We start from the raw sequence: 13481 nt of genomic DNA, 5'->3' as shown, positions 1-13481 counted from the left end.
CTAGAGCCTTTGCAGGGGACATGGCCCTGCCAACATTGTGACTTCAGATGTTTGACCACTAGAAAATAGAAAACTGAGAGAGTCAACTTCTATAGCTGTGAGCAGCCCAGTTTGCAGTAAATTATAAGGGCAGTCAGGGGTATTACAAGTGGGGGACTTAAACTCTAGAAATGCCTTGTCTCCCAGCTCTGGAGGCTTTATTGTTGTTGTTAAGTACCATCTAGTTGGTTCCAACACATAGTAGTGACCTTGTATAGGGTTTCCAAGGAGCAGCTGGTGGGTTTGAACCACCAGTCTTGCGGTTCAAACTGACCTTGCAGTCCATTGCCACACCAGGCTAGAAGTCCAAATTCAGGGTGTCGGCAGGGCCATCCTCTTTGTCATCACGTGGCTGTCTTCTCTCTAGTTCTCTGTGTCTCTTCTCTCCTTTATAAGGACCCTGCCTATAGTGGTCGGAGCCCTGGTGGCACAGTGGCTAAGCACTCGGTTGTGGTTTGAACCCACCAGCTCTGAGGGAGAAAGATGTGGCAGTCTGCTCCTATAAAGATTTACAGCTCTGAAAACCCAAGGGGCAATTCTACTCTGTTCTACAGGGTCACTATGCATAGGGATAACTTGATGGCAGTAGCTTTGGTGCTTTGGTATTTAATATTGGATTAGGACATCCCCACTCCCCGTCCCGCCCAGTATGACCTTATGTTAACAGATAACATCTCTGAAGACCCTATTTCCAACAAGATCACATCACAGGTAACTGGGGGTTAGGACTTCAGCATACCTTTCCAGAAAACACAAAATCAACCCATAACATTAGGGTAAATCTGCTTTGCAATAGGCCCCAGAACATGAAAGGACCATAAAACAAAACCCATTATCGTTGAGTCCATAGCGACCCTACAGGACAAAGTAGGGCTGCTCTGTAAGGTTTCCAAGGCTGTATGTCTTAATGGGAGCAGACAGCCTCCTCTGTCTCCTATGGAGTGGCTAATGGGTTTGAACTGCCAAACCTTTCATTTAGCACCGGATGCTTAACGCACTGTGCTATCAGGCTCCATTTCATCCTTAAAGGAAATTTTTGTGGAAAAGTTTCAGAAGCACTCTCTCAGGAGAGGGAAGGATCTCTGCCCTAAGTGTTAGTAACCAGTCTCTTCACCGGGTGATAACTCAGTAACCTGAAAAATGAAGAGAGGAGAGACAGCTCTTTTCCATGGCTTTGGGCTTGGGAGCACAAACCGGCAGGGTCCTGGACATGTCGGGCGCATGGAGAACAGCTAAACCATCGGGCACCAAGGCCAGGGGCTGAGTAGATGAACCCCATACCAGATACACTGAGCTGGGTAAGCCTCCCAGGAGAAACACTCCCCCAAGCCAGAGTCTATATTATATGTGTTCAATCATAACAGAGTTGCCCATGCCATCTCCCTTCTTGAGTCTCCCCAGGAGACAAAGTTCTGTCTATATGGTTCTGACCATCTTACCCATAGTTGTTATTAAGTGCTATCTGAGTTGGTTCTGACTCATAGTGACTCTGTGTAGAGTTTCCAATGAGCCGTTGGTAGGTTTGAATCACATCTTTGTGGTTAGCAGTTCAGTGCCTATTCTATACCTCGACACCAGGAAGCCGTCTTATCCATGGACTGATGCAAATGTTTCACTTTTGAAGCCTTGAGAACCTGGTTGTTGTTGTTGTTCAGTGCCGTCGAGTCGTAGGTAGATAGAAATTGGGGTCTGCCCTACCCTCAGAGAAGCCCTTTGGTACTGTGGGTTAGGCATTGAGCTTTTAGCATCAAGGTCAGCTGTTCAAACTCACCAGCCACTCCATGGGAGAAAGATGAGGTTGTCTGCTCCCATCAAGATTTATAGTCTCAGAATTGACTCGATGGCAGTGGTGTTTTTTGGCTCTCCCCTCAAGGAGCCCTGGTGGTACAATGGTTAAGCCCTCAGCTGCTAACCGGAAGGAAGCCCTGTCGGACAGTTCTACAACATCCACAGGATGGCTATGAATTAGAATCAATTCAGTGTCACACAACAACAGCCCTTTCCTCTGTTCATAAGTATAGTACTCATCAGTGGGTATCCATGAGCACCTAAATGTTCATTCTTTGCAGTTGAACCCTGAACTTGCTTGCGAAGAGTCTATATCAGTTCTTATCAAACTTTGCTGCTTATTAGAATTGCAAAATCTCCATTGCGAGGCTGCCCCAGGTCAATTAAATCAGAATCAGGCTGCCTATGCCCAGACGGCTCCACGTGTACTCTCTTGGATAGGAGTAGCTCAGTGATCCCTGGGTCCTGTGGCTTGCTGGCTGATGGGTTGGCCTACTTTGGGAGGTGATTCATTCTATCCATGGGTCAGAGCTCATGTGCAAGATCCTGTGTGGGCAACAGCCATCCGGACCTGCGTGCTAGCATTCCACAGACACACAGGGAGAGCTCCTCCCCAGGCACCTAGAAGGCCAGGCCCGAGCAGCTTGAGGTCAGGCTGCTGCCTTCTGCGTCAGGCTTGGAAGGTGGGAGTGCCTGTGGCTGCTTACATCACTTCCCCAGGTTTGTGGTGGAGAAGAGAGACAATACACGGGTTTATCTGTGGCAGGAAAGCAGAACAGGAAGAAGACAAGGCATTGGGCTACAGCAACTGTGACGCTTGGCTGTGTGCAAGCTAGCGGTGGTGCCACTCTGAACTCTAGTTTATTAATCTGTGAATCAGGACTACATGCATCGTATATGAGAAAAGGCACGATGGTACCCACCCCAGTGCTGGTGTTATCAGGATCCCTAGGAATTGTACAGAAAGGGGCCAGGAAGTCAGTGTGATGATGAAGATGGACAGAGGACTGAGGTTGACCTCTGTACTGGCTGCTGGGGTGTTGGGATTGAGGGCCACCCACCAACCCAGCCACCTCGTTACCTCCTCCTCTTGGCAGTGGAACTTGACCTTTCATCCACTCTGTGGGATGGAAAAGTGAGTGGTAAAAGTGATGGCGTGTTATTGGTATTACATGCCTCCCTACCAAGGGCTTGTTGAAGGGACGAAGGAGGGGACAGACCCCGCTGTGGTTGCCCTTTTGTGTTCTACTATATGTGATACCGTCAGATTCCCCTACAAGCCCAGACACCCACAGGACGGTATCTGAGCGTCAGCACAGAGAACACAGGCCTCACACCCTCTTGTCTGTGTGGGTTACACAGGAGTCCCTGAGTCTCAATGTCCCTGTTTGTCAAAGGAGAATCCTGAGCTGCCCTGAGTCTGCTAGAGTTTCTAATATCAGACAAATTCTGGGTGGGTTCTGACCAACAGTACCACCCAACTGGCATATGTACTCCCAAATACATCATACAGGACGACATGAAAACCAAACCAGGGAGTGAGTGGCAATGTGCCAGAAAGCCTGGGAGTTAGCACACAGAGTTACTTAGACCTCATCAGACACTCCGGAATTCCCTCCCATGTGAAAGACATTGACCTGTACACCTTCCTTCTTCCCTGATCCTTCCCTGGGGCATGCAAAGAATGAATCCTGATGCCATAGAAAGAAGTCAACATACCAACATGCCCACTAACAGGAGAATGCATGCACAAACTGGTACATCCCTACAGTGCAGTAAAAAGAAGTGAGTTAGCAAACTACTAAAAGACACGTTGCTAAGTGAGAAAAGTCTGTCCTGGAAATGTTACATATGATTCCAACTATATAATGTTCTCTAGAAGGCGATACTACAGAAAAAAGGAGCAGTGACTACCAGTGTTTTGGAAGGTGGGATGAAGTGATGATTAGGTGAAGTCCAGGGCATCTTCAGGGCAGAGAAACAACACTGTATGATGTGATGATGCACACAGGACATCTGAATTTGTCAAAACCCACAGGATCGTACAAGACAAAGAGTGGAACCTAATATAAGCTATGTTGTTGTTAATCGCTGAGTTGATTCTGACCTATAATGATCCTGTATAGGGTTTCTGAGGAGCAGCTGGTGAACTTGAACCACCAACTTTGCAGTTCAAACTGACCTTGTGGATGAGTGCTCATCCTACAGTGCCATACCAGAACTCCCAATATAAGCTATGGACTTTAGTTAATAACAACACATCAATATTGGTCTATCGATAGAAACAGGAATGCAAGATGATAGTAATTGCGGAAATTGTACTTGGGGGACAGGAGGTATGTAGGAACTCTGGACTTTGGCATAGATTTTCTGTAAACCTAAAGCTGCTCCAAAAAATAGTCTGTTTACAAAAACAAAGCATATAAAAACAACAATAGGCCAGACTTGGAATCTCGTTTTACATACTGACTGTAGGACTTTAGACAAGTTATAAAACCCTTCTTAGCCTCGATTGTCTCACCTATAAAATGGGTATGATAAACTATAGCTTGTAGAATTTTTGTTGGTGACGATTAAATGAGATATACTGTATGCTAGGTACCTGCACAGAGGAGGTGCTAAGTAAATGTTGGTTGTTCCTATGTCCCAGTAAACAAATCCCCACTGAATAAATTCTGACTCGTGCCTGTTGTTGTTGTTATGTACCGTGGAGTCACTTCCCACTCAGCAACCCTGTACAGGGTTTCCAAGGCTGTAAATCTTTACGGGAGCAGAAATCCTCTTCTTTCTCCTGCAGAACAGCTGGTAGTCTTGAACTGCTGACCCTGCGGTTCGCAGCCCAATTCATAACCACTATGCTACAAGAACTCCCTCCTACTACCTACCTACCTACCTACCTACCTGCCTACCTACTCATGCCTACGTACCTACCTACTCATGCCTACCTCCTATGTATTATAGAGTGGCTCCATAGGGTTTTCTTAGCTGTAATCCTTACAAAAGTAGATCACCACAGCACTGCTGGGTGGGTTCAAACCATCAACCTTTAGGATAGTAACCCATTGCAAATCACTTGTGCCACCCAGGGACCTTACATGTCTCAGTAGAGAATCAACTGATAACAGTGATCAATCTCCTTGATTGATCCTTGATTATTGTAAAGAGCTGTAACCCTCCACTCCAATTCACTCATTCATTTGATTAACTTATGTTTAACTTTATATTTACCAGGGCAGTGGCGTAGTGGGGCTGGAACTGTGCCCTTTGCCCTCTGGGTCTGGAAGAATCCTTGTCATTCCTGTCAGTATATGCTGAGATTATAGACACCTACCCCCCCTAGCTGGACTTCAGGAAGCCAACAGCCCTGCTGACTGCAGATTCAGAGTCAGTGCCGGTGCCAGGAAACTTCAATTGGTCTCAAAACCCCTAGATATAATTCCCATTTCACAGGTGAGAAGACTGAGGCTTAAGTTACCCTCCCAAGAGTGGTAGGCTTAGGAAGTGGTGCCGGTGAGGTTGGGTTTCAGTGGTCTCACTCTGAACCTATGTGGTTCCTTTCTCTGTGTAGAACTCGTGCTCATTTCCCAAGCAGAGAGGCCTCTAGTTGCTCTGGTGGTGGTGGCCTAACAGAGGTCTCATGGTGCAGTGGGTTAAGCATTGGGCTGCTAACAAAACGGTTGGTGGTTCGAACCCACTATCCACACCTTGGGAGAAAGGCAGTCTTTGAGAGCAGTTACACTATGCTGTTATGTCTCACAGTGGCACTATGAGTTGACTCAAGGGCAACAGGCTTGGTTTGGTTTGGTTGGTTGTCCTTCTTAGCCTGAGAACCACTGTGCACCCATCTCCACTTCGATGTCTGTTGCAGAATGTCAGTAAACCTGCAGAGGAGCCCGAGCGAGCGCCCACGCTGCAGGAGATCAAACAGAAGATTGAGAGCTACAACAGCCGGGAGAAGAACTGCCTGGGCATGAAGCTGGTGAGCATGGCACCCCTCGCACCCACACACCCTTTCTGCTTTGGCTCCTCTGCTCCCCCTCCAGATTCTTCCTCCTTCTGGAACTCGGGGGCCAGGGAAGGCTGACAGCCTTGGGCTGCAGGAGTTCTAGGGAGGTAGACTGGGCTACTTTAGTGTAGGCTCAGAATCCAATTTCTGGATCTTTGACTTTTTTTGCTTGTGACTTAGGGAAACTTTCTCTATTCCTCTGAGCTTTATTTAATATAAAAGATTTTCATATCCATCTGTCCTGCTTCTTGGAGAAATTGAATGACACACAATGACCGGGAGCCTGGTATGGAAGCCCCTCTTGGGGTTTTTTGTGCAATTCCTGTGACTCTGTCTGCGGAGGCTTCCTCAGATTGTGCCACTGTTGGAGATGGGGTTGCAACCAACTTTGTGCCAGGTCCCAAAAGGCTGGCTTCAAATGGAGGTAGAGATGGTAGAAGATCTCTGCCCCCTGCTGGTGGCTGGTGACAACTTGCTCTTTGGAGTTTCAGTCTGGTAAACCCGGGCCATGGTATCAAACATGATTCACAGAGGCCATGTGTTACAGGGTAGACTGCTCTTTACCAAAGCAGACCTCCAGATCTTTCTTCCATGGTGCCACTGGGTGGGGTTGAAACAGCCAACCCTGAGTTCATAGTTGAGTGTAGACATTCCTGTCATCCAGTGACCTAGGTCCAAATGAAACCTCCTGCCGTGAGTCTTTTCCGATTCCTAGCAACTCTATAGGACAGAGTAGAACTGCCCCACTGGGCTTCTGAGACTGTAAAGCATTATGGGAGCAGACAGCCTTATCTTTTTTCCGTGGAGCAGCTGGTGGCTTCAAACCACCAACCTTTCAGTTAGCAACCCGATACTTAACCCACTGTGCCACTAGAGTTTTCTATATGACTCATGTAGGGATAAGCACTCAACCTCAAGGTTGGTTTGAACCTCAAGATCGGCAGTTCAAACTCACCAGCCCCTCTTCAGAAATCCTATACAGGGTCAGCACTTAACAATAACAGATACGGTGCCAGACAATCCAGTAGCAAATGGCGCTGGGTTTAAGTCTCACTGACAATGGGCTCTTTGGAAGGAGCTGCTCCAAGAACTGTATGAGGGAGCATCAGTACTCCTGTCTAGAGAAGGCCTCTGGGCAGGGGAGCCAATAGAAAGGTTTTGTTTGGAGGTGTGCACTAACGAGGCCATGCTCCAGGCCCTGTCAAAGTGACCACTCACCAAGGGCAGTTGACATCGGTCTGCTGACAGGTTTGGGGCAGGAGTCTGAGCCTCTTGGAGGAAAAGCCATGGCGGGCTCTAGAAATCCTCTCTGGTTACTGGGTACTATAAGTCTTCTCCTGGCCCTCTAGGGGGAAAGGTGACCCCGCCTTCTCCTGAATCAGAAGAGGCAGGAAGGAACTCAGGGAGGCAGGTAGGGAGACAGTGGGTACAGAGGAGGGGCTTCCTGGGCTGGCAGGCTACATTAGGAAAGCCCTCAGACAGCCCCAAGGGCGATAGCACAGGCTGGTAGCTATGATCCCACTCGATGGTCCCGCCCCTGTGTGACCCCTCCCCCCCCCCCACCCCCACAGAGCGATGACGGCACCTACACGGGTTTCATCAAAGTGCATTTGAAGCTGCGGCGACCAGTTACAGTGCCAGCCGGGATCCGGCCCCAGTCCATATATGACGCCATCAAGGAAGTGAATTTGGCGGCCACCACGGACAAGCGGACATCCTTCTACTTGCCCCTCGATGCCATCAAGCAGCTGCATATCAGCAGCACCACCACGGTCAATGAGGTCATCCAGGGGCTGCTCAAGAAGTTCATGGTTGTGGACAATCCCCAGAAGTTTGCACTTTTTAAGCAGATACACAAGGATGGGCAAGGTATGAGAGCAAGCTCCCATCCACGAGCTCCCTTCCTAACCTGTCACTGCCCCCTGCCTTGGATGGGAAGAGTGGGTTCTCCCATGGCCAGGAGGCCTGCCGTCCATCTGCAGTCTCTGAGCAGAGACAAGAGCAGAGGACTGGGCAGGGCCGCTCCTAATCCCATGTGGGACTTCAGGAAACCACACCATGGGTGCCCACTTCCTAATCAGTGTAATGGGGAGAATCCACCCTGCCACTCCTAATCTAACGGGAGATTATTTGAGCGGAAGCAGACACCCATGGTAAAAGGACATTACTGGACGTATGCTTGTCAGGGTTACTTCACTAGGTTGAAAGGATAGCCACTTCCGGTGATAGCCATTCCAAAATCAGCTTCTCCAATTCCATCCCACCCATCCTGAGCCCCTGGCCTTCTTTCCCAAGATGAGCTCCCGGCCCCCTCTCTTGGTTTGCAGTGCTCTTCCAAAAACTCTCTGTGGCCGACTGCCCCCTTCACCTGCGCTTACTTGCTGGCCCCGACACCGATGTCCTCAGCTTTGTGCTGAAAGAGAATGAAACTGGAGAGGTGGAGGTAAGCCTGGGACCCTTTGCTTGTTACACAAGCCCGGCCCTCAGGGCACATGGGGGAGGGTGAAGCTGGGTGCCCGCTTGACCACCTGGCACCCTCGCGAGGTCAGGTGGCAGCAGCTAGGAGATGATTCTGACAAGGTTGAGTTGGAGTGAGCCAAGACTGTAAGCACCCTAGGGTGGCAAATCAGGGCCTGTCTGTCCAGGCCTGTGGAAAGAGGGGTTTTATGGTCTGCAGTTCAAATCCATCAGCTGCTCTAGGAACCCTATACAGGGTTGTTATGAGTCAGAACCGCCCCCCACAGCACTTAACAACAACAAACAACATCATTCTCTCCCTGGTTCTGATGCCTAGCCTCCTTGTTTCAGGGTAACCAAACCAGCATCCAGTCTTGTGGTACGTTGTTGTTGTTGTTAGGTGCCATTGAGTCAGTTCCAACTCACTTCAACCTTATGCACAACAGAACAAAACACTGCCCAGTCCTACACCATTCTCACAATCGTTGCTATACTTGAGCCCATTGCTGCTGCCACTGTGCCAATCCATTTGTTGGGGGTCTTCCTCTTTTTCGTTGACCCTTCACTTTACCAAGCATGATGTTCTTCTCTAAGGACTGGTCCTTCCTGATAATATGGCCAAAGTGTGTGGGAAAAACTCTGGCCATCCTAGCTTTTAATGAGCATTCTGGTTATACTTCTTTCAACACAGATTTGTTTGTTCTTCTGGTAGTCCATGATACTTTCAATAGTCTCCTCCAACATCATAATTCAAATGCATCAATTCTTTTACCATCTTCCTTATTCATAGTCCAACTTTCACTTGCATATGAGACAACTGAAAATACCATGGCTTGGGTCAGGTGTACCTTAAACTAACATCTTTGCTCTTGAACCCTTTAAAGAGGTCTTGTGCAGTAGATTTGTCTTGTGGTATAAACTACAGTAAAAGCAGGCCTGTGGAGTTGAGACATGGCCGAAAGCAGGGTGGGGTCCTGATCAAGGTGCCGTGGCCCAGCACTGGTCACACTATTCTTAGTGAGGCTAGCATGGGGACTTGGGGAAATCTAGGCAGATGATACTCAGGGAGGAAGTCCAAGGTTCATTGAAGGAATTGGCAAAGAACAAGGCACCAGGAATTGATGGAATCAAAATTGAAATCTTTCAAGAAAGTGAGGCGCCACAGGAGGCACTCACTCATCTCTGCCAAGAAATTTGGAAGACAACTATCTGTCCGACTGATTGGAAGAGATCCATATTTGTGCCCATTCCAAAGAGAGGTGACCCAACAGAATGCGGAAATCATTGGACAATCTCTTTGATATCTCAAGCTAGTAATGTTTTGCTAAAGGTAATTCAAAAACGGCTACAATTGTACATTGACAGAGAACTTCCACAGGTTCAAGCCAGATTCAGAAGAGGCCGTGGAACAAGAGATGTCATTGCTGATGTCCGATGGATCTTGGCTGAAAACAGAGAATATCAGAAAGATGTTTACCTGTGCTTTATTGACTATGCAGAGGCTTTTGATTGTGTGGATCATGACAAGTTATGGACAACATTGCGAAGTATGAGAATTCCAGAACACTTAATTGTACTCATGAGGAATCTGTACCTGGACCAAGAAGCAGTTGTTCGAACAGAACATGGGAACACTGAATGTTTTAAAATTAAGAAAGGTGTGAATTCTTTCACCATACTTATTCAACCTGTATGCTGAGCAAATAATCCGAGAATCTGGGTTATATGAAGAAAGACGTGGCATCAGGATTGGAGGAAGACTCATTAACAACCTGCGATATGCAGATGATACAGCCTTCCTTGCTGAAAGTGAAGAGGACTTAAAACATTTACTGATGAAGACCAAAGAGCACAGCCTTTGGTATGGATTACATCTCAATGTAAAGAAAACAAAAATCCTCACCACTGGACCAATAAACAACATTCTTATCAGCGGAAAAAAGATTGAAGTTGTCAAGGACTTTATTCTTCTTGGATCAACTATCAACACTCATGGAAGCAGCAGTCAAGAGATCAGATGACGTATTGCATTAGGCAGATCTGCTGCACAGGAACTTTTTTAAGGTGTTGAAGAGCAAAGATGTCAGCTTGAGGACTAAGGTGTGCCTGACCCAAGCCATGGTATTTTCAATAACCTTATACGCATGTGAAAGCTGGACTGTGTATAAGGAAGACTGTAGAAGAATTGATGCCTTTGAATTATGGTGTTGGAGGAGAATACTAAAAGTGCCATGGGCTGCGCCGAAAGAACCAATAGATCTGTTTTGGAAGAAGTGCAGCCAGAGAGTGCTCCTTAGAGGCCATGATGGCCAAACTTTGTCTCTCATACTGTGGACATATTGTCAGAAGGGACCAGTTGCTGGAGTAGGATATCATGTTTGGTAAGATGGAGGGTCAGAGAAAAAGAAGAAGACCCCCAATGAGATGGATTGGCTGGGTGGCAGCATCGATGGACTCAAGCGTGGCAACAGTAGTGAGGTTGGCCCAGGATTGGACATTGTTTTGTTCTGCTGTGCATAAGGCCGCTATGAGTCAGTGCCGACTCGATGGCAGCTAACAACAACAACAAGGCAGGTGGGGGGCTGCCCAACTCTCCACTTCAGTAAGGTCAGCTCTGTTTCTACCTGCTTTTTCCCTGAGTGTTTTGAAACCCCCTCATATACTGGAGCCTTTGGAAGATTGTTTGGAACAATTAATTATTCCAGTAAATGTATTTGAGCACAGTCGGCTAGGTGGAAGCCCATGGCCCAGGTTGTAGTCTAGTTCTGCTATCACAGCTGTAAGCATGAACCACCTTCCCTCTGTGGGATTACACCTGGTCAACCTAAGTACTCCTAGCTGCTCGAAGAGTTTAGGAATCTGAACTGAGTTTAGGAGTCTGGCCCTGAGTCCACAGGGCCTTCAGCTTCTGGATCAGCCTGAGGGAAGGCTGATGCCCAGGAAAGTCAGGCTCTTCACCGCAGGCCTGAGCCAGGTAGGCTCTCCAGGGCTGTATCGCCCCTGCTGGCCATGGGACATGAATACATTAATTCCACAGTGGATGAGAAAACAAAGGCCAAGATGATGGTGTGATATGTTCAAGGTCACAGGTCTCCTGTGCCCAAGTCCAACGCTCTCCCACTTCTCCTTCAGGGTATGCATGTTGGGACCCTGGTGCTGATCACCCCAAAGCAGGCAACGGGGAGCAGGTTGGCCCAGACTCAGGGGGCTTACCATCTCAGCCACTACAAAGAACACTTACGATGCCATGAGATGCTAAGATTTCTGTTACTGAAATGACAGATCCATAAAACCTAAAGATCACACCTATTCAGTGTGGTGCTGTAGGATAAGCACTGGACTGCTAACTGCAAGGTTGGTGGTTGAAAACCCACCAGTCACTCCATGGGAGAAAGATGAGGCTGTCTGCTTCCATAAAGGTTTATTCTGGGAAACCCTGTGGAACAGTTCTTCCTGACCTGTAGGGTTACTTTGAGTTGGAACCAACTTGACTACAGTGGGTATTCAGTAGTCAGAGGAGTCCTGGTGGCACAACGTTTAAGCACTGCTGCTAACTGCAAGGTTGGTAGTTCCAACCCACCCAGCTGCTCCACATTAGAAAGATCTGGTGATCTGCTCCCATAGAGATCGCAGCCTAGAAAACCCTATGGAACAGTGGTACTCTGTCACATGGGATTGTAGCAAACTAGGAATCAGGGATGAAAGTGGGTGACGAGACAGCAGAGCCCTCAGGTGGTGCCGACTTCTGACCTGTCTCCTTTCCTGTTTCTCGCACTCACAGTGGGACGCCTTCTCCATCCCAGAGCTCCAGAACTTCCTAACGATACTGGAAAAAGAAGAGCAGGACAAAATCCAACAACTGCAAAAGAAGTATGACAAGTTTAGGCAGAAACTGGAGGAGGCCTTACGAGAATCCCAGGGCAAACCTGGGTAACCGGTCCTGGCATCCTCCCCTCCTGACGCCCTCAGAGTCATTTTTATTATTAATTATGATTTTACCATGGACACTTTTTCTCAGGACGCCTCTGACGGGTGTGCGTGCACTCATGCTGCAGCTCCAGATATGGCACGACATGGCTCCGGTGGACACAGCTGTCTGTGCAAGGTTCCCTCCATCCCGCCTGCCCCTCTCCACATTCCACAGGGATCCCTGCTCCTGTCAAAAGACCCACCCGCGTCCTCAGTCTGCAGACCTTTCACAAACCAAATAGTTGCCTCTCCTGTCACCAGACTGGAACCTGTCAGACCAAGTGGCAAAGGAAAGACAAAGGTTTTCACTGCCCACAATTAACCTTTATTTATGAGTCAAGAGTTGTAGCAGACTCCTCCTGTGGGTCTGAGCTTATCCCTGAAGGCAGGATTAAGCTCATAAAAGAATGGTTCTCTACTGCCCGGATGCCTGTTGTCCACACTTACGGGAAGGTCGGAAAGTCCCTGGCCCCAGATGCTCAGGACTTGAAGGAACACCAAAGCTGCAGCTGGCTCAGAGATTTCCAGAGAAGCTGCAGCCATGACCTGTGCCCATGTAAACCCAAAGGCCTCTTTTTCTGTTGGTATGGTACCTGTTCACATTTCTGTCAACCATCCATTTAAGCTACAAATTTGAACTCAGTATCGTCATCTTCTGCATGTTTCCCAACAAAGGGAGCCCCACCATTTACCATGTTGAGTAAGGAAATCAGGCAGTTATTGAAAGCCGAAAACCACCTCAAAGCTAAGTTCAGCTTCTCCGCAGCCAGGGAGGCCTTGGATTCCCTTGGCTCCAGCATGGCTTCCCTCCTCCTAAAGGTTCTGGATGCTCCCCATGCTGCCAGAAGAGTTGCCTTGATTCAGGAGGGGGAGCCTCCAACTCGCCAACATGTGATCCTTTCTGTTCAGAAGGCTGCCATGGCACTGCACTCAGCCTGGTCTGAGAAAGGAAAGAAAGAACCCATAGGCCTGGCCTCCTCTTTGACCTCAGTGCCTTTTTGTTTTCAGAGAGAGACACGAGCAGAGTGTGCTTGGTTGAAGCTCTGTAGCTAGCCTGCTCATGCCAGGAAGTGGACAGCCAGTGATGTGGGGGACAAGACCAGGAGGGCTCTCATCCCAGATGGATGAGGCTCACAGACCGCCTTCCCATCCATGTTCCTGGACTTTAACTTCTAAGAAATGCAAGTCAGACCAGTGTTGACAGGGCGCTTCAATTCCTGAC

At 48.3% G+C, this 13481-nt stretch overlaps 1 protein-coding gene across 2 annotated transcripts in view; it reads left to right on the top strand.

The window, feature by feature from the left end:
* Nucleotides 1-12359, top strand: part of RASSF5 (Ras association (RalGDS/AF-6) domain family member 5) — a 107739-nt gene extending 95380 nt beyond the window's left edge. The window contains exons 2-5 of one of the 2 annotated variants that reach the window (XM_006834066.1): nucleotides 5696-5806; nucleotides 7405-7702; nucleotides 8161-8276; nucleotides 12072-12359. In XM_006834066.1, coding sequence (XP_006834129.1) covers nucleotides 5696-5806; nucleotides 7405-7702; nucleotides 8161-8276; nucleotides 12072-12224 — 678 coding nt within the window. In that variant the 3' untranslated portion in view covers nucleotides 12225-12359. The remainder of the gene's footprint in view (nucleotides 1-5695; nucleotides 5807-7404; nucleotides 7703-8160; nucleotides 8277-12071) is intronic. The other variant, XM_006834065.1, reaches the window with a different exon arrangement.
* The last annotated feature ends 1122 nt before the right edge of the window (nucleotides 12360-13481 follow it).

Source organism: Chrysochloris asiatica, unplaced genomic scaffold, assembly GCF_000296735.1.
Source record: "Chrysochloris asiatica unplaced genomic scaffold, ChrAsi1.0 scaffold00009, whole genome shotgun sequence".
Taxonomy (NCBI): Eukaryota; Metazoa; Chordata; class Mammalia; order Afrosoricida; family Chrysochloridae; genus Chrysochloris; species Chrysochloris asiatica.
This window is presented reverse-complemented; position numbering and strand designations above follow the sequence as displayed.